Source organism: Rattus norvegicus, chromosome 13 (genome assembly GCF_021556685.1).
Source record: "Rattus norvegicus strain SHRSP/BbbUtx chromosome 13, alternate assembly SHRSP_T2T, whole genome shotgun sequence".
Lineage (NCBI taxonomy): Eukaryota > Metazoa > Chordata > Mammalia > Rodentia > Muridae > Rattus > Rattus norvegicus.
In genome coordinates this window covers 81,440,925-81,464,774 of record NC_141546.1, presented here as the reverse complement: position 1 = coordinate 81,464,774, position 23,850 = coordinate 81,440,925, and the positions used below count along the sequence as shown (strand labels likewise).

The 23,850-nt window shown below is 40.1% G+C and overlaps 1 protein-coding gene across 1 annotated transcript; it reads left to right on the top strand.

The window, feature by feature from the left end:
- Nucleotides 1-2,428: 2,428 nt before the first annotated feature.
- Nucleotides 2,429-23,450, top strand: Fmo9 (flavin containing monooxygenase 9). The gene is given in 10 exon segments (NM_001109466.1): nt 2,429-2,515; nt 3,122-3,223; nt 4,046-4,190; nt 6,668-6,856; nt 7,658-7,820; nt 9,593-9,735; nt 10,414-10,613; nt 17,579-17,931; nt 20,794-20,866; nt 21,903-23,450. Coding segments are annotated over 8 exon segments (1,632 nt in total). The 5' UTR covers nt 2,429-2,515; nt 3,122-3,223; nt 4,046-4,055; the 3' UTR covers nt 22,279-23,450.
- The last annotated feature ends 400 nt before the right edge of the window (nt 23,451-23,850 follow it).

Here is a 23,850-nt window from a genome sequence, read left to right as displayed (position 1 = left end):
CTCTCTTCTTACCTTTCCCCCTGTGTCCTTACAGAACAGCTAAATGACACTGAGTCCAAACCTTGAGATCTCATTCTCTGGGAAAAAAAAGATCTAGAGAGATTCAGAGAGAAAGACAGAAGTTTTCCAAAAAGAAAAAGAAATAAAATATAGTTTGGATCCAGAAATACCTCAGAGGGTGAGCAGAGTGTGATCTCTCAGACTTTCCCAAGTGTGAGAGGAGCCAAGCGGCAGGGCATGAACTTCGAGCAGAGAGAAGTGGCAATAACACAGTAGGTGTGGTGACAGGTTCAAAGAAATCTGCACTACCACGATATTATTTCTTTCAGTCCCTCTACCAAAATTAAACTCTTGATCGACAGATTCTCCTCTTCAGTACAAACCTCTAGCTAACTTCTGCCCCGACAAGTCATACACCAAGCTGAGGGAAAAGGTGAACACAAGTTTATCTTTGTATCTTCGTATGTGAACCATCACCAAAAAGATAAACCTAATCCAGGTTTTTAAAAAAAATAAAAATAAAAAACCCACAGGAGACAATGCACTCATCCATCACTTTGTAAGCACGGAGAAATTAATCTATCTGTCACACCAAGGAATTTATGGTATAATTTGACAGCCTTTGAGTTAAGATCAATTACTGCGCTTTATATGGTAGAGACAAGTGGTTTGCGAACATTTTAGGGAAATGTGTTTGTCACTGTATATTGTGTGCTTATGTCTGGACTTCCCTTCACATCAACGGCTGAAAGACGTAGGGTCAAATGTGACGGTGAGCCGGTAGCTGTGAGGATGATATTTGCCTTCTGCTGAGGAAGAAGCCTACAGGGCTGGAGAGGCTGTGCCATCACGCGCTTGGACAGGGCTCACTAACAATCTAAAGAAAGTTAAATGAATAGAGCCCGGGGAAAGGGGAAAGCAGGGTATTTTAGAGGAGCAAGAAGCTCGTTTGAGGCTTTCATTGAATTGAATAAATGTATAATTTCTTCAGCATGCTGCAACTTCTGAGACACTGACAGGAAATGCTAAAGGCAGTCACTGGATCAGATGGTGTTCACATAAACAGAACGCCAACCTCTACTTGGTAAAAAATTAAAGTGTGTCCGAAAACCTTCTGTGCATTCAGATCTTTCTCTGTCTACATTTGCACGTAATGTTCTGTCAGTCGTGTGTTGAGAATGTTTCCCCCTCAATATGAAGACCCGAGGATCCCTTCTCATCCTCACTTACTGTAGTCGGTCAACATGCATAGGGACAGAGGCATTTCCTCAACACAGATCTCAGGACACTGTCAAAAGCTGGAAAATAAAGACAATTTTCCCGTTGCATCAGCTCCACTCTGCGGTCAGATACCACACGTGTGGTGACCGACAAAAGGGCAGCCTACTATGTGCAAAGGTTATCGATGCCGGTGTGCAGAACCCGTGAAGGTCAGGGGGAAGGGAGACAGGGCAAGGGTAGTGGGCAGGATTCTAGACCACCCCAGTGTCCCTGATCCTATAGAATACCCCAGCTCACAGACGGTTTAGGGATATAATCATGAGTATTTTTTTTTTAGCTGAGAAAACATTTTTTGTCATAGGCATTTTTACACTTAATAAACTGAGAACAGTGAGTTTTTTAATTTATTCCTTAGCAGGTTGCTTGTAATTTACAAGCTGTTTGGTTTTTATAAAAGTTAAATTATAAGGATTAAGAAGTGAACATTAACTTGTGGACCATATTGTCTTAAAACTATTTAAAGTGCCAAAAAAAGGATTGAAAGAGCTGAAGGGGCTTGCAACCCCATAAGAGCAACAATGCCAAGCAACCAGAGCTTCCAGGGACTAAACCACTACCCAAAGACTATACATGAACTGACCCTGGGCTCCAACTGCATAGGTAGCAGAGAATAGCCTTGTTGGAGCACCAGTGGAAGGGGAAGCCCTTGATCCTGCCAAGGTTGGACCCCCAGTGCAGGGGAATGTTGGAGGGGGAGCCATAAGGGGGGTTGGATGGAGGAACACCCGTATGAGGGAGGGGAGGGGATGGGGGCTTATGGACAGGAAACCAGGAAAGGGAATAACATTTGAAATGTAAATAAAAAAATATACTTAATAAAAAATAAAATTTAAAAAAAAGAGAAAGAAACACTTGTACAGTTAAAAAGCAACTTGCTTATATTTCTCAATTTTTATTATGCTGTCCCTGGCTGACAAACACTATTTCACTTAGATCATCTTTACGAAGTGTCAATCAGCGTTAAAATGCAGATTAGACCAGTGTCAGTTGATAACTATAAATTCCACATTAGATATAGTCCCTTCCCTAATATGTCCATGACATTTTTTAAATCCAAATTAGAAGAGTCATGGGAAGAGTCATGGGAAGGGATTATACATTAGTCAATTCAATCAGCTATAAAAGACTTCACATTGCTGTGGAATTTGACTTCATCTTCAAGAGCACGGGAGGAAGGACATCTTTACCTTCATTAAGAAGCCCAAACTAAACTTCAATTTCCTCCTTCCCAAGGGTTGGTATCTTCTCTTTTTCCTTACAATATTCAGTTTCGTGTAGGTGAAGTTTGAGATAGACGTTAATATATTTTATCTGATTATAGTAGATGGCAGAATACTTTCTAACCATGGAAGCGAGCTTAAAAATTAAGGAATTAATTTATTCACTCTTTTCAGCCCATAGACATTTATTAGATTTCAGCCATGGCATCTTATAAATCTCAACTGTTGCCAAGAGTTTATTGCTCAGCCACAGGAAGACAGAACTGCAATAAAGGTGTGTCATAACTGTAATAAGAAATCTGCACAAGTCACTATGGTTACAGAGAAAGAGGGGCTTAATTACTTAAGCCAACCTGCTCAGAGACCTACACAGAAGCGCATAGGGGAAACTGGGGAAGGGGATAACATCTGAAATGTAAATAAATAAAATATCTAATTAGACAAAAAAGAAAAGAGGGTAGTAGAACCAGCATTTTCAGCAAAGGGCATCTTCACCAGAGAAGAGCAGGATGTACCAGACTTGGCGGTGCTTCAGTGAGACTGAAACACAATATGCCCCTGTCACAACACTCACCATCATGTGGTGTCTCCCCTTTCTTTGCACCTCTCTGTTCCTTTAGGCTGGATCCTCTGAATTCAAAGACCGTGTGATAGCTTCTTTTGTGGCCTCTTCAGCAATCACAGTTGGGGTCAACCCACAGTTTGAATAATTTATAAAAAGGGTAAGTAAATGAATGAGTCTATGGCTCTGAAATACTAAATGTTGATATGACAACACTCTGAATGATAGTTTCTATAATTTCCCCAATTATATCTTTTGGCTTTCATAATGCCATTTAAAAAGAGAGGACTGCATCACATGCAATTAACTTTGCTTCTATAAGCATTTATGGAGCATAATCATTGCTCACCATCCGCTTTTACCAGTCTTATTTTCTCCTCTGATGCCTTCTACCCCAGCGTGCTGTTGAAATTTCTCTGCTAAAGGTCACATAAGCTCACGGTTTTGGCACATAATGGACCTACTTCAGGCCCTGTCATATTGAACCAGACAGCTTCTAGCTCTGCCCACCCATGCTGGGTTTTTTTTTTTTCATCTTTCTACCATCATTTAGATTGTCTTCATTTTGCACATTCCACACAACACCACACACACACACACACACACACACACACACACACACACACACACACATCTAGCTAACTTTACATCTCTTGCATTTCCTCTGTCTTCCCTGTGCTGCCCGCCTGTACATGCGGTGTAGCGTTGTTATTGCATTTATGAAACAGCCTAGACCTACACATCTGTGTCTCTCTGGCTGACCATAAATAAGATTTTGCAGGCAGAAGAAGTAGACGTGTGTGCATTTGTTGTGTGCGGTGGCTTTACTGTCATCCGAGGCAGGAGTCAATATATTAGTGTTCGCACTGCTAGTAAGACCAATAAAAAGAATTTAGGATGGCAAACAAGAGGTCTTTGTGACAAAGCAATCTTGCTTTAATGGATCCGATGACAGTGGGAGTTCTCAATGTTTATCGATCAGTGGTAACGCCATGGCCAAGAAGCGGATAGCTGTCATTGGAGCTGGGATCAGTGGCCTGGGAGCCATCAAGTGTTGCTTGGATGAAGACCTGGAGCCCACCTGCTTTGAAAGAAGTGATGACATCGGAGGCCTGTGGAAATTTCAAGTATATTTGCATTTTCTTTGACCTTAAGTACTCTTTTGTAAAGTAGCTATAACAATCTAAATGGTTTTGATAAAGGAAACATTAAGCACACCACACAATCAGGGTCATTTAGTGACCCCAGTCTTTGTGCTTAAGTCACTGAGCAAGGAACTGTGTAGATACATGCCAACTTTAGATGAGGAATGGAACTTGGAAGATTGTATTCAAGGCAGCTGAAAGCCCTTGTGACCATCACAGAGATTAGACATTAGTATGGAGGTGGTGGCAAAGAGTTTCCTCTTAATTGTTCAGATGTGCTGGTGTTCAAAGTTAGGGATGGCAAAGATCTGGGCTGCAGGATTGGATGGTGACCCATTGCTGACCCTCTTCTATGTAATTTGATCTTCTATCCTGAGGTAATGTCTGCATGCTATCTTTTCTTAAATGTCTCAGGGCACAGTAGAGGGATCTAGATCTCTGTATGTGCATGTGTTTGTGCATGTGCATGAGTATTTCTCTATGCATGTGTGTTTTACAGGCCATTGCTAGTGTTTGTTATTTCTAAGTAGCAAGAGATGAAGGGCCTTGATGGATGCAAACATGGTGCTAAACGCTTTATAGGCTCAAGTTTCCAAGTGGCCATCTTCTTAGTGCTTCACTTATCAACTATTAGACATGCCCATGAAATCCAGGACTCGTGATCAACACTTTCCAGTTCTGCTGTCCTACAGAATCATTCCAATCACTAATCAAGGGTGGTCTTATGACAGTGTAGTTAAGTTTCTTCTATTGGTCTTAGGTTTTAGCCCCATTCAATATGCATATCAACAGCTAAAATATGAGATCCCTTCGTTCCTGTGGACAGCAGTTGTTCTGACAAAGTAATGTGCATAAATGTCTTTAACAAAGTAATGTGCATAAATGTCGTATAGGGATCTCCCCTTCATCTTGGACAAATGAGTGTTCAAGAAGGATTCCCACTCATTCCCAAACATGGTACTGACAGGATTCAAATGCTTCTCTGCAGCCCATGGGACTTTTCCAAGGACTGCCTTAACATTCTCATTTTAAATATCAATATTCACACTGTTTCTTCCTTAATGCAAGAATTCATTCATTCAATAAATCCTTTTGAATACTTGCTTTATACAAGGAACTTTTATAGTTGATGAATATACTAATAAGTATGAATGCAAAATCCTTGGTGCTGGAGAGCTTCAACACTAGTATGAGAGAAAGAAAATGAAATAAATAGTATAGTTAATATCAGTGAGCATATTGCAAAAGTACAGCAGGAGCTGAGGGTTCGAAAGATCATCTAAATAAAAAGTCGCAGCCAACTTCAACATGAAGTGATTTGGGTACAAAGATTTCAAATCTAAAAAGCTATCCTCGAGATTATTTAAATAAAGAGGTTTAGAGGAAATTTGAGGTACAAATCTATGAGGTGGAATATGTCTGGCATGGTAGGGAGACTCAGAAATCTCTATGGTTGACTTGTAGTACCTAAGGAAAGAAAGCTAAGATGTGAATCTGAGGGATGTGGGAGGCTGGGCTTTGTCAGTGGGTTTAGACTGTAGTAAGGACTTGACAGATACTGAGATTGCAGAAAAGAGCAACATTCTTAAACTGGAGAAGGACCAACCTGCTATGCAGAGAATAGACTAAAAAGAAGGATAAACAAATGTGCCTAGTTTCAAAGATTCTCAATAATAAGATAAATATGATATTATGTCAAACCGTATCAAGATTCATGAGAGTGTAGCAATTCGTTTCATTTAAAATATGATATAATTTATCATCCATGTTGACATCTACTACATTCCTCTTAGCAGTTTTATCATATACACAAATGTTCACTGATATGCTTATAAGGTGGTTGTTATTACGTATCTTAATTGGTAGTTCCTTTTGTTAATATATAAAAGAATCTTGTTTCTTTAGAAAAAGAGAATGTTTACCTAACATTACATAATATTAGTGTTACTATGATTATTAAGTTAGCTGTTCATTAGAGCTTATACATAAAGCCACGAGCCCCATCAAAATGTGGAGTGTGGAGATTGCAGGAATGGGTCATGTCTGGAACTGTGCCAGCCCTTCACACTTTGTGCAGTCTTTATGGCCAGTAGTTGCCCATCTTTTGCTCACCTCGAATGCTTTCCTTGTGCATTTTTAAGGGAATTTTTACTGGACTTCAAAATCTAGGCAATCATTTTGATTTTATCATTTAAGAGACATTATTCTTTTCCCTGACATCCATCTTTCTGATCAAGGAGTCAGACACAACATTTGTTGTTGATTCAATGTGATGTGTAGGGATCTTTGTTTGTTTGTTTTGCCCTCTAGAAAATATAGGAAGTAGGGGTAAACATTAGTGGATGTTCGACAATCCATAAAAAGCAATGTTCTGCTTTTTTTATACTTGGAGACATTTAGAAATATGTTGTTACCTTGTAATTACAAAGTTTGTTGTATTGAGGAGTTTTCTCTTGCAGAAAAACCCTTCGGAGAAAATGCCCAGTATCTATAAATCTGTGACCATCAACACTTCAAAGGAGATGATGTGCTTCAGTGATTTTCCCATCCCTGACCACTTCCCCAACTACATGCACAACTGCAAGCTCATGGACTACTTCAGGATGTACGCAGAGCACTTTGGCCTTCTGGATCACATTCGATTTAAGGTGAAACATTGCATCGTGTGTGCATTTGTGTGTGTGTGTGTGTGTGTGTGTGTGTGTGTGTGTACACATGTGCACTTGAACATGCATGTGGACATGCAAGAGATTTATCCAGCACATTCTGATTTTTCCAGATAAAGAAGAGGTTATCAGGGAGCTTCCTACATTAGAAAATCATCACAGATTGAAATATTTTGACAGTTTTCCTTGAGGCTGGAAGACTTTGCTCATCAGAACTATTCTGACAGTGCAGTGCAGTGGTGCAGCCCTCTTTCTAAGACATAAATCCAAATGTCTGTAAACTGAGAATGATAGCAATGGTGATTGAGCCAAATCATGTTTCTTGTAGAACAAAGAAAGAAGGCTCACATATAAAGAATACTCATTTATTTCCTACCTTCTATCTGTCTATGGCCAGCACTACCACTCAAACATGCAAACCCATCTTAATTTCAGATGCAGTTTTAATTTTTTAAAATTCAAAACACAGGTCTGAAGCAAGTGGACAAGCCGGTGCTAAATAAGGGAACATGAAGGATATCTCCCTGCATACGGCCGTCTTCCTAGGAGGACATTAATGCTATAGGTTCAGTCACCCCAATTCTCCACAAAGCCTCAACTGTTCCTATTAAAATATCCCTAATATGTTAAAAACACCCTCAATAATGATCCTCCTGTGGGAGAACCAGGAACTATATTGGTGTGAATGCCTTAGATAAGTGTTCTGTCAGGATTTGTGGGGCCTAAAGAGGAGGATTTAGCAGGAACTGTGAAGTGAGTTTCTACCTGTGTTTCTGCCCTTAGACCACAGTGAGGAGTGTGAGAAAGCGTCCAGACTTCAGTGTCCAAGGACAATGGGATGTCATCGTGGAGGCAGATGGGAAACAGGAGAGCCTAGTCTTTGATGGGATTCTGGTCTGCAGTGGCCATCACACTGACCCCCACCTGCCACTCAAGTCCTTCCCAGGTATGTCATGAAGACTCTACTATCCAAATGTTCCAGGCAGGAAGGAGTGGGCATCAATGTTATTAAGTTTCATTATGCTTCAGTGAATTACCCCTGGTGCCCCTCAGTAGCAAAGCATTCATCCTCTCTTAAAAGGAAAACACAACACTTGTTTGCTTTCTGCCATTGCAGACAGCTTCTAATATATAATGGAAGTCAGCCCACATTCAAATGGTTTCCGTTTTCTCCATTTATTTGATCTCAGCCTATTACAGAGAAAGTGGAATTAATAAAAATGAAGCACAAAGACAAATGACAAGCAAACAGCTGGCAAATCCATAAATTTAGAAATCTTAACATATGAGGAATGAACTTCAGCACATTTATTTACCATGAGTTTATTTTTAATTTTTAAGTCAAATATAATCATTTATTTTCCCCTTTTATCACTCCAACTAGTTCCATGTACCCTTCTCTGCTCCCTTCAAAGTCATGACCTTTTTCTTCAATTATTACTAATATACATAATACATAAATCATACATATTAATCACACACATATGATACATATGACATCTCTATCTCTAGACACACACACACATATATATTATATATATATATATTTTATATATATATATATATATATGGGCTGGCAACTTGGTGTTGGATAACTAGTTAAAGGGGCTTTTTTCTGGAAAAGAATATTTTTCTAACTCTTAGCATTTCTTGCTCACCTGCAGTCTGGATGTGGGGTCCATAGATTTCTCCCTTCCACATCTTTGGTTTTCATTGGTTAATAAAACCAAACAAGCAGTTTATCACTCCCTTGTAGTTCTGGGTAGTAAAATGGTACCCATCTCGAGAGGGACTATCTTAGCTCCCTACCTTCCCTAACAAGTCCCCTCCCCTTACTCTTGACCGGCTTGCCCTCTATTTCCATCAGATTACCACCAGGAATCAATTAGAAGGTGTTTTATATTTCAAGTTCTTTCTATAGTATGAGAAATGGACTTAAAGTAAATAAGACTACTTTAAATGGTTGCACAGAATTCTGAGTGAATTGGACGAATAAAAATAATCCTTTTGCACACCAATACAAATATCTATAAAAGTTCCTGATTTTTTGAATGTTATAATGCAACAGATTCAGGAAAACATTTCTAAGTATGAAACAATCTAAAGATTACCCAATGAGGTACTATATCAACATCTGGTCGATGTTTCCTAGAAAAGAGACACCCTCTATAGAGAAGCATAAACGTGTTGATGGGGCGCAGCCTGGCAGTTCCAGACAGATTGGGGGTTTTATGAACCATGCAGCTAAGCCAGGTACAGCATCGGGTACTGGCATCAGGCACCTAGGGCCGAGGAGAAACCAATGAAGTGAAGGAGCCTGAATCCTAGAGAATTGTAAAACAGTACAACACCCAGCACCCTGCTTTGTTATTTTTCTTAGAACCATGAAAGCAGCACAATAGTGAGCAGCGTCAGATCCTGGTGCTGTTGTAACACCTTTCACTTATGCACAGTCAAGACAGACATTCTATTATTTCGTAAATACTTCATAAGGTCACAAGTCTGTATTTGGAACCCATGGGCTCCAATTCTGACTTTTGCCCTCCGTTCCCTGAGCTCCCTTAAAGATAAAGGACATTTAAAGACTATGTGATCATCAGGTGGCTAACTCAGATTTTATTTCCTGGTATTCCGGGTCATTTAGAACATAACTTTCTTCTCTGTGTTAAGATGTGAAAGTTCTCCTCGTGAGGACCAAATTGGTCTCTTCCACCACAGGTATTGAGAAGTTCGAAGGCTGTTATTTCCACAGCCGGGAATACAAAAGTCCTGAGGATTATGTGGGAAAGAGAATCATAGTGGTTGGCATTGGGAACTCCGGTGTGGATATCGCTGTGGAACTCGGTCGTGTAGCAAAACAGGTTTGTTGGTGACCACTAATTTGACTCTACCGGTGGGGTCCTGTGCACTTACAGATGTCACCATGAATGCGAGTTTGGACAGAAAAGAAATGTGGAGAAATCTAAGGGCCTACCCTCAAGATGTTTAGTTCATTCTGAGTAGAAAATGAATGTAAAATAAAGCCCTTATACAATGGGAACAGGCATGTAAACGACTTACCAAGTGGCTGAATCATAGGGCGCAATGTTCCATAACTAGTCTGATTTTCTTGGTAGGATTTGCATATGAGGAAAAACACATGGTATTTGTCTTCCTGAGTCTGGGTTTCTGTCACCTACCTAGTGAGACATTTCCCATGGGTTTATTTAAGAGAAAACAATATAGATTTTTTTCAAGCAATCAATAAGGCAATTAACTAATGATTTCAAATCCTTATTTACATATGAAGTTAATATGTCAATATCCAGGAGTATTTTTAATGATATTTCAGTTACAGGTAGATAAGTGAATTACATTTTAGTTTTTATTTAAAAATTTGGTGTTGGTTTTCTAGGGCTCAGTAAAAGTTCTGGCAAAGCACAGTGTGGTGGCCACTGCACAGCACGTTGCCTTTTGTTCTGCAGTGGTAATGGCTAACACTTGAACAGTACGACAGGTAAACAAACATTCCTCTGTCTTCTGTGTATTCTGCCTTCTAGGTATTTCTCAGCACCAGGCGAGGATCATGGATTTTGCACCGTGTTTGGAACAATGGCTATCCCATGGATAGTTCATTTTTCACTCGGTTCAATAGCTTTCTCCAGAAGCTACTAAGCACAGAAGCAGTAAATAAGTACCTAGAGAAGATGATGAACTCGAGATTCAACCATGCCCATTATGGTCTGCAGCCACAGCACAGGTGACAAGGAGCTGGGTGTGGGTAATCATGAAGAGATATGCAGGCTTTTTGCTTTGAAGACAAGTCAACTTTTGGTTCCTGGTTGACCTCATGCCTTTAAGAGGGAAAAGCACTTAAAATTGTATAGTAGACACTACTGCATGAAAATGTGCACATACTCCTTGGCACAACTTGTATTTTTCTCATCCGTTCATCAATCAGTTAACACTTGATTGGTATATGTTAAAAATTCAGACAAAAGGCAACAGAACACTCCTCCCTTTGATAGATGTTAGCCATACAGGTCAGAGAAGACATAGACCTAGGTCTGTGCTAAAACAGTGCTAGACGACATGGTGGATATTAGAGCAGGGTGCATCTGGGTCCAAATTGGGGTAGAATGAATTTCATTCATTGAAGCTGGGGTAGAAGTTTCAGTGAAATTCTCATGGAAGGGGGGCTACCTAAGGGATCCCCCCTCTGTAAGAGTGCCACCCCTCTGACTCCAGTCTTAACCCATGAGTCTTTCATGATTCAAAATTTGTCAGTAGCTTCTAATTAATAAGCAAAAAATAGAGTAGGACCAGGGCTAGGCTGAGTTAAGAGAAAAATTAACATAACAAAGAAATATTCAAACAAGTTAAGTTCCCCAGAATTCGCTTATCTTCAAATTCATATTTCAATGATATGTTGAGGTGCTGCCATCAAGAGTAAATGATATTAGATGAGATCATGAGGATCAGGCCCATATGAGGGCTCAGGGTTTTTATAAGAAGGGGAAGAGATAACTAAGAGGTTTTGCTCGGTCTTTCCATGTGGTTTTCTAAATCACTAGGTGTGACTCCTTGACACTGACTCTCTATAACTCATCTAAATCAATAAGTGTTATACAATTTTATAAATTACCCAGTCTTGTATATTGTACTAATAAATAGACAAGACAACAAATATTATCTTTCTAATATGAATAGTTGTCTCTCTCTCTCTCTCTCTCTCTCTCTCTCTGTATGTGTGTGTGTGTGTGTGTGTGTGTGTGTGTGTGTGTGTGTCAGTTCGTGGGGAGGCCAGAACTTGATGTCAGATGTCCTGCAAAATTGCTCTCCACCTAGTTATTGGAGACAAGATCGCTCATTGAATATGGTGCACACTAATTCAGTTGCACTAGAGAGGCAGCGTGTCCCAGGACCCTCTTGTCTTCTCCTTCTCACAGCTGGGAAGGCAGGTACTCACTACAGTGCCCAGGTTGATGCAGGTGCTGGGGATGGAGCTCAGGTCTTCATCCTTACACCGCTAGAACTTATGGACTTAGCTATTTGGCTTCCTTAACCCCTCACACGTTTCATTAGAAGGGAGAAAATAATGTGACATGTATTGGTTTGTTCACTAAAATATATTTAGTGACCTCTTATGCTGTGGATGAAAATGTTACATTCTATGATGAATGCATTTTAAATCTATAGAATGTCATTAAAACTATGGAGAAAGTGGATTAGGACGTGATGTAGACTGTCTAGGGGTAGAGCTAGGTGGATCGACTAATTGGATGGTGGAGGAAAGAACTCTAAGGAGTGATGTTCAAGTTAAGACTTAACAGGCAAGGAGGAGCCACCGTAAAAAGTCATCCAGGCAAAAAGACTCTAGGGTGATTCTCAGGCTAGGAAGAAGCCAGTTACAAAAGTTGGAACAGAAGAGAATCTGGCACCATGATGACGTTAACAAGAGGATCACAAATAGGCAGAAGCCAAGGCAAATGTGGATGGGACGTGGGCCGAAATTTGGATTCTGTCCCTTCTTGAGATGATTGCATAATTTTAAGGAGTCTATAATGTTCTGTTATTCACACACAGTGAAGCTGTTACTATAGTAAGGCAAATCAAAACATTCATGATCTCACCTAAACCTTTTGGTAAAAGCATGCAAATTCTTCAGGCTATAGTGTTGTTGGCTATTATCCCCATGCTGTGAACTGGAACCTTGACTCGCAACTTTATATCCTTTAGCCTACTTCTCTCCATGTTCTCCTCCACCCCTAAAACCTGTCAACAGCCACTGTAATCTCTACTCTTCTAACTTTTTCCACATACAACTTGTAAGAATATACTATGATACTCATTTTCAGTATCTGGCATATTTTACAGAACCTACTATTTTTCAGGCTCATTATACTGACTGTGAAAACTGGCAGTATTTTCGTTTTTATCAGATTTTATTAGTTTTTAAAAGAATTTTCTATAATGTACTTTGATGATATCCACCCCTCCCCAAATTCCTGCCAAATCTGCACACCCCAGTTGTGATTTTTTTTTAAACCATCAGGTCCACTTTATGCTGACCATGTATTGCTTGACATTGGTCCTTTGAACTTAGGCTCTTACACCTACTAGACAGGTGTTCTACCATGTAATTCTAAAGCTGAATAACATCTCATTGTATGCATGTATCATAGTCATAGATTAGAGAAACATGTTTCTTAATCATTAGTTTATGGACCAGCATTTAGGTTCTTTATTTATTTATTTATTTATTTTTGGTTATCATGAGTGAGTCAATGAACAAGGATGCAGATATGTCCTGATGGCCATGACTTTATCCCTTTTGAGTATATACTAAGAATAAAGATTCGGGGCTCATATGATACGACTACATTTTTAAATGTCTAGGGCTAAGAGGCAATAGGATCCATTATGTCTTTGAACAGCGTGGGTCTTTCTTCTCCATAGGTCAGATAAGTACCCAGAGATCAATTTTAAGGATCCCAAAGGTAAAAACACCAGTGCATCCTGGGAAGAGCTTGGCATATGATTCTGCTAAAAGGCAACATCAGTTCTTCCTGAAGCAGTGCCCTAGCACTGATGAAGTGGAGATGATGAAGGATAAACTGAATCCTGACTGAGGTCATTGAGCCCAGGAAGGAGACGAAGGCTCTCTCTGGATAGCTCAGCAAGAACAGGGATGTTTGCTAGGAGTTTTCATCTTAGTTCACAGAGTTGGTCCATTTACCTTGTTCCACATGCAGAACCCAAGGTTCCTGCCATCACTGAAGGCAGCTTGTAGAACATAGAATGTGTCAAGAGAATAACTTCTTTATGTCAATGACCAGAATCCAGACAGATGATATATTGGAGAATCAGGGCAAGTATTAGGAAGTTGAGTGGAGAAGAGAAGTCATCTTGCATGAAAATACAAAGCATTCATAAAGAGATTCAAGGCTACATAGAATTATTCTTTGGTAATTAAAAATACCATTCCCAATTAACAGCCAAAGCAAGTAGCAGGGAAAATGCTTGCTAGAAAGATGAAAAATTAGAATATAGAAGACATTCAATACTTAAATAAGGAACAGAAGAAAAGGTTTTCCAGGTTGAAAAGGGGGTTGCTGGATTCCAGGATACAATACTGACCACACACATGCACATAGACACTCTTCATCTAAGGCCCTCAGTTCCCCAGGTTTTTTCTTCCTAAATGAACCATATTGACCAGCCATATGTTTTGTCTTTGCAGGTTAGCCTGAAATTGGTCTTGAAGAACCCCAGGCATTTATGAAGGCCTTTAGGTCTTTTCTCAGAACACTAAAACCCCATCCTTAAGTTAAATTCTTTAACGCATCTACAAACTCCATGGCCCAGTCTGCTCATTGGGTCATCCCTTATCTTGTTCTACCAGGACCCACTGCAGCACCCAGGGATGTCCTCTAGTATATTCCTCAAACATATGAGCCTGTTTCCGTACGCCTTACTTCAGAATGCTACCCAATAACCTCTTAGGGTTGCTTCGAGTGTCTCCAGTCCAAACACTTAGACAGACAAAACTCTTAGGTAAATTGTACCAATAGGACTCCACTCATTAAAAAAAGTAGCAGAAAGAAAACACACTCTGGTTCTTGTTGATCTACACATGTGGACTACACTGCAATGGAATCTACAGATTCTGCTAGAAAATGTATCAATCTCAGACTCCCAAATCCATAAGAAGAAAGTCATGTGAGTTTGGGTCCACAATAAAGAAGAGTCAGAGCTGGTAGCTCAGTAGAATAGAGGAAGAAAAAGGAGAAAGGTGACGAGTGACATATAGATATGTATGTGTGATTAAATGTTTGTTGAGGTAGATTAAAAAAAGAAGTAAAGACACAAAAAGAAATAAGAAAGAATGAAGGAAAGAAGGAAGGAATGGTGAATGGATGGATGGATGGGTGGGTGGTGGGTGGATGATGGGTAGATGGATGGATGGGGAGTAGGTGAGTGGTTGGGTGAACAGACAGAAAAAGATAGAAGGAAGGAAAGAAGGAAGGGCAGATGATTATGGGATTAGGTAGGTGAGTGGGTGGGTGGACAGACAGATGGATAAATGGATGGAAGGAAGTAGCAATGAGTGGAAGGATATATTAAAGCAGGTAATCTACAGCTCATTCCCTCTGGGGATGCATGGATGGATGGGTAAGTGGTTTGATGAGTGGATTAAAACAAGCAAGTTAAATCTCATTCCTTCTGGTGCTGTGTGGATGGATGGGTGGGTGGGTGGGTGGGTGGGTGGGTGGGTGGGTGGGTGGATGGATGGATGGATGGATGGATGGATGGATGGATGGACAGGTGATTGGATGGATGGGTGGGTGGATGGATGGATGGATGGATGGGTAAGGGGTAGGTGGATGGGTGGGTGGGTTGGTGAGTGGACAGACAGAAGAATAGATGGAAGGAAGGATAGATGAATTGAAGCAAGCAAGCTATAGCTCATTCCCTTTGGTATTGGATGGATGGATGGGTGGGTGGATGGATGGATTAAAGAAGCAAGTTATAGTTCATGTCCTCTGGAGCTATGTGGCCAAAGTGCTAGTGAACGGAAATATACCTGAATGTAGTTCACCTTCATAAACTCTCGGAATGATGAGGGAATTTATATGAGATAAAAAGTAACTTCAGAAAATGTACAAACTGCTGGAATTATAAATTGAATGATCAAGATCCCTCTTAATTTAGACACATGTTTTTTTCATGGTACTCTTGAAATATTATGGAAGCCAATCTACTTTAAAATAATATGTATCATATTTCTTTTAAGCCTATTTTCACATTGATTTAGCTTGAGACACTGCTTTACTATGTAAAGATTTAAATTTTAAAAAATTCACACATGTCCATCTTTCCTCTTATAATTTATTTTTAAAACCTAGATAAAGATAGGCTCACCTGCCTCAAGAATATAAAATTAGTCTTCAAAATTTACTCACTACATTTAGAATTTTTAAATATTTTTGAGCATAAATATTTAATCACTTAAGAATTTCTTTGCCCATGATGATTGAAAGGGGGAGATCTAGCAACACACGTTAATCAGAAGCCCTAAACCCTCAGGCTGAGTGAAAACCAGTTAGCCCTACACTCTGAGAATCCTTCACTCCATCCTGTAGCTATCCTCACACCATATCATAAGACACATACTTGTATACAAGGCTGATGGTGTAATACAACATACTGATTCCAGCCATGTTTTTATTTATAAGCAGAAATAACACTAGGTGTTTATATAGTAAGGGAAATACATGGGAGCTAGTTATCATCATTTCTAGCTATTGCATATTGTGCATAATTGTACATGCTGGCTTTCACCTGCCAGGCAGACAGTCAGTAGTCTGCTTTATGCCAGCATCACCACACACATGAGCAGTGGGCTACATTATGATGGCTATGTTGTCATTAAATGACATTCTTGTTGTTCAAACGCAATTTTAAAACATCACTCATATATTTTGGTGGGTTAGGTTTTAACAAATACCCTGAATGTAGCACATAACTATTTAACTATTTACTCTTACTTTTCCTGACCTGACTATATATATATATATATATATATATATATATATATATATATATATGTATATATATATATATATGTGGCTTAAAATCATAGTAAATCACTTCTCTATTTTATTTTCAGTCCAAATCTTACCTCTGTAGAAGAGCTTTGTTCAGTTATTTACTACATACCTCTTCTGTCCTGGAACAGAAGATTGGCTGGACAGTGTGGTCAGGTGACGTGACTTCCTCCAATGGGACTTCTTTGAATATAATTCTGAGGAGATGAGTATGTACCCAGAAGAGGGCCACAGTCAGAATGTGTAGTCTCCACTCTCTCTGTCACAATTCCTCACTGGAGTAAGGGTTCAGTGCCTGGGGCTCAGTTACTCAAGGCAACACTTCACCTGTTTTACAAATACCTGAGCAGCTACTAAGGTGCCAGGCAGCCTTGTGGCTACCCATGCTGCAGAAGCTTCCTACATCTATTTTAGACTTTAATCTCCCTACAAGCAACAATTATCTGGTCTGAAGAGAGAAAGGAGGAAAACTAAAAGTAGCCTATGGCTTGTTTTCAAAAGTCCAGCATCATTTTTCTCCCTAAAATCTAAAAAGTGCAAATATTTTTTAACAAAACAAATGAGAACTATCTGAATGAATGATACATGCATGCATGTTTTTCAAGATCAAATACAACACAAAATGCTTGAAGAAAAGTAGATCTGAGAAGGCCACTAAGTAGTCAAGAGTACAGAATATACTCCAGAAGAAAGGGGATGTCTCAGTAGATAAGAGTGCTTGATGTGCAAGCATGAAGACCACAGTTTGACTGTTCAAAACCCATGTAAACAATAAAGTTTAAAGCTAGGTGTTGCCAAATCCTGAATCTCAAATTTGGGAGGCAGAAGCAGGTAGTTCCAGTAACAAAATGGTCAGGCAGCCTAGCCAAAACTTCAAGCGTTAGCTTCAGTAAATGACCTTATTTCAAGGGAATAAGAGCTGGTGATAGAGTGAGATGCCTTACATCCTTCTCAGACCGCTGCCTGCTTGTGTATGTAGGCATACCTGTGCATATATGTGCATGCGTGTGTGCGTGTGTGTTTGCAGAGACAACCGACAAGGAGTTTCAATCCCTTCTCCCATACCTTGCTTTCTCTTCCTTAGATTTGCTTAGACTTTTATTTTCATACACAGGCCGCTGAGTCAGCACCCCACCGTCAGTGATGACCTTCCGAACCACATCATTTCCGGGAAAGTCCAAGTGAAACCTAATGTGAAGGAGTTCAGGGGAACAGACGTTGTTTTTGATGATGGCACAGTGGAGGAGAAGATTGACGTTGTCATCTTTGCCACAGGATACAGCTTTTCTTTCCCATTCCTTGAGGATCTGATTGCAGTTACTGACAATGAGGTGTCCCTGTATAAGCTGATGTTCCCTCCAGACCTGGAGAAGCCAACACTGGCTGTCATTGGACTCATCCAGCCCTTGGGTATCGTCCTACCTATCGCAGAACTTCAGTCTCGCTGGGCTGTGCGGGTGTTCAAAGGTCTGTATGCCAGTTCCCCTACAGTGAGCCCTCTTCTCTCTTCATGGTAGTTTCCTCTTCCTGATTACTCATGGCCTCCATTTGCTTTTATTGAAAATAGATTTTTCCTATATAATATATCTTGATTATGATTGCCCCTCCCTCTACTCCTCCCAGTTCCTCCTGACCTCCTTTCCAATCTAGATCCACCTCTTTGGGTCTCTTATTAGAAAACAAACAGGTTTCTAAGGGAATATAATATAATATAATATAATATAATATAATATAATATAATATAATATAATATAATGATAAAACAGAAACTAACATATCAGAATTGGACAAAACAAGCAAATAAAAGGAAAAGAGCCCAAAAGAAGGTACAAAAAACAGAGACCCATTTGTTCACACACTAAGGAATCCCATAAAAACACTACACTGGAACCCATAATATATATGCAAAGGACATATAATGCAAAAAGAGAGAGAAAAGTTTATAAATAAATTAAAAAGAAAAGCCAGGCTGGTGGTGCATGACTCTAATTTCAGCACTTGGGAGGCAGAGGCAGGTGGATTTCTGTGTTGGAGGCAAGCCTGGTCTACAAAGTGAGTTTCAAGTCATCCAGGACTATTACTCAGAGAAAGAGGATCTCTTTCTCTACTACTACTACTACTACTACTACTACTACTACTACTACTACTACTGCTATTACTCAACTACTATTACTACTACTATTACTACTACAACAACTACTACTACTTTACTACTACAACAACTACTACTACTTTACTACTACTATTACTACTATTACTATTATTACTACTATTCCTACTATTACAACAACAACACTACTACTACTACTACTACTATTACTACTACTACTACTACTAATAATAATAATGTAATTTTTAAATAATAGAAAAGCACTGTCACACTAAGAGGCAAGGAACCTGCGACAAGGCTGTCAAGTTTGTTTTCTGTTGTCCATCTACTGCTGGCTATGGAGCCTACTCTTAAGAGCAGTTTGTTTCCACAGTGAGACTCTCTTGGAGACAAATAAATTTTCAGTTTCAAGTGCTGATTAGTTGGAAATTGCTTCTGAGTTAGGGCTGGAGTGTTTGTCCACTTCTCCTTTCAGCTCTAGGACCCCATCTTGTGCAGACCTGTGCAGGCCCTGTCCATGCCGCCTCAGGCTCTGTGTCAGTCTTCTTGATTAGAGAGAGCCTGTTTGCTTGATGCCTCTGTCCCCTAAGGCTATTACACTCTTTCTGTCTCCTCTACATCAGCGTTCCCTAAGACCTGGAGATGGAGGGAGATGCACTTGATGGAAACATTCCTTTTGGGGCCGGGCTCCAGGAACCTGGCGTTCTCTGCGTTATGTCTGACTGTGGGCCTCCATGTTTGTTTCCATCTGTGATGGTGGCTGACCACGGCCTTATCTATGATTATAGCACAATGGCATTAAGAGTCATTTCATTGCTGTATTTTTGTTTGTTTGTTTGTTTGTTTGTTTTTAGAACGGTAGTATTTTGCTTTAACCTAGGTAACTGGAGATATCTAGTCTCAGGTTCTTGGTCACCCAAGCAGTGCTGAGTATGGGTGGTAACCTTACTTTCATGGTGTGAGCCTTAGGTCAAATCAGACATTGGTTGGTTACTCTCACAAGCTTTGTGTCTCCATTGTCCAAGCATATCATAGAGCGAGGACACCACTGTAGATCAAACAGTTTGTAGCTGGACTGGTGTTTCGATTTCTCTTTGGGTGCATGCAGAGTACTTTTTTGTATGAACGCTAGCACATACTGGTGATGGTTCTATGTGTGCACTGGTCCAATGTCTGTGTTCAAGGAGTTCTATGGAGTTGTCCTCAGCAGTGGGGCCTGGCTGTCAGTGCGTGAGGAACAACCAAAAACCTGGGCTATTTAGGGATTGCCATGGAAACCCTTTGGTCAACAACTCAATTAGATACAACCCAGTCCCATTACTAGAAGCTTCACTTGATGACAAGAGATGGCCAGGTAGAGATCTGTCTCCCATGTTACTTGGCAATTTCAGTTAGATTTCCCTCATATGTGTATAAATTTTGGGAAGAGTCTACTGTACTAGGCTTCCATAAGACCACCCCCCCACTACACTTACTTTTAGTTAACTCTTCAAAATCCCCTCCCTTGTCTCTGCTTCCCTTCCTCTCCCCACTTGATCCTCCCATTACAGCCTTGTCTTCCATTCAAAGCCATTTCATTTCTTTTTCCTTGTAAGATCTATCTGTCTTCTAGTCCCTTTCTCTATAGCTAACTTCTGTGGTTCTGTGGATTATCATTACCTTAACAGCTAACATCCACACATAAGTGAATACATACCATATTTGTCTTTCTGCATCTGAGTTACCTCATCCATTTTCCTGCAAATTCCAGGATTTCATTTTTAATGGCTGAGTAATACTTCATTGGGTTAATGCACTACATTTTTTAAATTCATTACTCATTTGAGGGAAATCTAAGTTGTTTCCAGCTTCTGGCTTATGAATAAGCAGCAGTGAATATGGTTGGGCAAGTGTCTCTGTGGTAAGATAAAACTTCTTTGGGAGTTATGCCAAGAGTGCTAGAGCTTGGATCTTGATGTAGATGGGTTTCCCTTTTTCTGAGGCACCACCACACTGATTTTCATATTGGCTCTACAAGTCCGTGTTCCCATCAGCAATGGATGGATGCTCTCCTGAGCTAGAACATGTGTGATTTTTCTTAGCCATTCTGCCAGGTACAAGATGAAATCTCGAAGTAGTTTTGAGTTACGTTTCTCAAATGCCTAAGGATGTTGAACAGGTCTTAAAGTTACACATGCCCTTCCTATTCTTGCAAATCCTGATGGAATTTTCACTTCCAGGGCTGAGCAAATTGCCCTCAGTGAAGATCATGAATGCAGACATGGCCCAAAGGAAAAAGGCCATGGCGAAACGGTAAGTAAAAATGCAGTGGCAAGCATTTGGAAACATCAAAGGATGGCAGGATTCTTAGTGCTGAATTCTAACTCTGTTCTTTCTCCCTGTCTCACGTTTCTCCATTCCCTACAATCAAGAGCACCCATTAGGCCTCTGGCCTGGTCCTGTGGCCCGGACTGTGTATTTATCCTTTCCAACTCTTATTAAATCTGCAATTGCACTCACCACTTCAGACTTCACATCTCACCATGGAAGCTTAACCAACTCCCCAAAAATGACGATAGTCTCTGGGTTTCACCACAACCATATTTCTCACTGACCAACTAGTAGCCTAAGGCTAAGGTACATTTGAAGACCTGAGGCCAGAGCAGTAGTGATTATCTGATTACTCATCTCTAGCTAACAATAAATACAGAGAGGGATTAGAAGCTAAGTTCTCCATCTCATCTATACACCACACAGCTGTTTGGCTACATCAAAAACTCTCATTTAAAAACAATCTACCATTTCACTATATGTGTTCTGGGAATCAAACTCACATCATCGGGCTTGGTAGAAAGCTCCAATTCCTATGAGGTTGTCTCTGACCTCCTCACATGTGCACTGCAGCACTTATGTGCATGCACACACACACACACACACACACACACACACACACACACACACACACAAGCATACATACACACAGAGAAGAAAGAGAGAAAGAAAGAAAGAAGAAAAGAAAGAAAGAAGGAAAGAAAGAAAGAAAGAAAGAAAGAAGGAAAGAAAGAAGGAAAGAAAGAAAGAATCCCTTCTAAGAAAGGTATCTTAAAGGATAGAGATCACTGTGAATGTGGTCTGCAATTCAACGTCCTAATACCAAAAGTCAATGATGGTACAAGGGGAATGAAAACATGGATTCAGTGTCCTCTGTTCTCCTCAACATCTGGGTGGTGCTGGGTTCTTCTCGGGGAAGTTTGCTCACTCTCAATTTCTTTACCTCTAAGGTAGACATAGTTAAAGCTCCTGCCCAGTACTGGAGGCTGAATCTTGCATATTCTGTCTGTGTTTTAAGGTATGTGAAGACAGTCAGGCACACAATCCAAGTGGACCACATTGAGTACATGGATGAGATTGCCGCTCTGGCTGGGGTGAAGCCCAACCTCTTGCTCTTATTTCTGTCGGATCCATTGCTGGCCATGGAAGTCTTCTTTGGGCCCTGTACCCCATACCAATACCGTTTGCAAGGTCCAGGGAAATGGGATGGGGCCAGGAGGGCCATCCTAACTCAGAGAGAGCGGATCATCAAGCCCTTGAAGACTCGAATTACTAGTGAGAAGAGTCACTCTGCCCCAGGTCTCTTTTGGATAAAGATGACACTATTTGGCCTGGCATTTCTGGTTATAAGCTTAATATACTTTAGTTATATTTGTTATGAGAAACGTAAATGAATGAGTGAATTGTTTAGCAGGGAAAACATGTACTTCTACTAATTGTAGACTATGGCAAAGCCTTTAGTCAGTAGCATACAGAAATCTCATTTAACCCTGCTATAGCTACAGAAATGTTTAGATATACTTTATAAGTAGTATAGTCCTTTAAGATGGGTGTGCATTAACATTTATAAAACATTTTGAATGCATAAGAAGAGTTTATGTTTAAAACAGTCTTGAGACCTTATTTAAAGCTGGAGAGACTTTTGCCCCCAAGTGGAACATAACTGGTTCCACCAAGGTTGGTTATATTTGTGGGAATTTATAAATATTAACTCCGCACTGATTTTATTTTCCACTTAGTTTTTTTTTCCATCCAACTCATTCTGTTAACTTGTGTCAAGACATGAAAGCTTAAGTTTAAAACATGGAAGCTTAAAAATATGTCAGAATGTTTTGTGTTTCAACTGATTAGCACCAATAAAATTACTTTTCGTTTAAATTATGATGTTTAAAGAGTTAAAGAATAAAACAGAGTATGTGTCAGAGCTGTCAATAACCTACTTTGACTCTCAATACTTAGAAATAGGTCATTGCTGTGCTGTGTTAAGGCGGAATGGAGATTTAACGAGCAACCAGGAGTCTCCGGCTGCTCTGTTAGTTCACCTGGCTTTCTGACCGCTCTCTCCCTGTGTGGGATACATGGCTTCTCATTCCACCAACTACCAGAAAGTGTCTCCTAAGACTCCACCTCTGCCATTTTGTTCTCCTGATTATAAAATGCCAAACAACCATGGGACAAAACTGTGAAGACCAAGTGGGGAGAGGAAGGAGCACGAGAACTTGCATCCCAGAAGAAGCCTCACTCAGCTGAAGCATCCCGAGGAAAGTTTGCTCACTGAGAAACAGCTTAGTTGCTCAGCAGAGTAACTCAATTGAAAGCCCACTTGTTTTTCTGAGATGGGAAAAAAATGCCCACATGCATTCCAGGAATGGAAAGGGGTGAAGAGAATTCTGTGTCTCGGGACTTCCACTGCTACCCAAGATGATAACGTAGTCATCTGACGCAGTTGCACTTGACCACAGGAACCATTGACAACTGCTGGAAACTAATTCTCAGAAGCTAAAAATATAAGACAGGGAACGTTGCAGATGTGATTGAGATAAATTTTAAAAAATATTCATGTAGGAATGAACACTGGAGCACTGGCTTCTCTCTTGGCCCACACCTCACATTTAATGTCAAAAGTACATCAAAGGAACACCATTCCTCAATTGATAAAAACATAAGAAAGACCTTGTTCCATTGACACAGAATATGTTTTCTTCTGTGCTTCTCAACCTGATAATGTCTAAAAGAAAAGTCTAGAGGTTTATGATGCTCTTCCGTCTCCAGCTGCAGATTGTGTTTCTAATACTCCCTGGTTTTCTCTTCTGGGCATCCCTAAAACCTGTTTTACCCTTCCCAAGAGAACTGCCACTGAAAAAGTTGAACTATTTACAATTTCACGTTTCAACAAGTTAGGTATTCTTCCCTTTGATAATCTTGTCATCTGTCCAGCTCCTCCCTGGCCCACCCTCCTCAACACC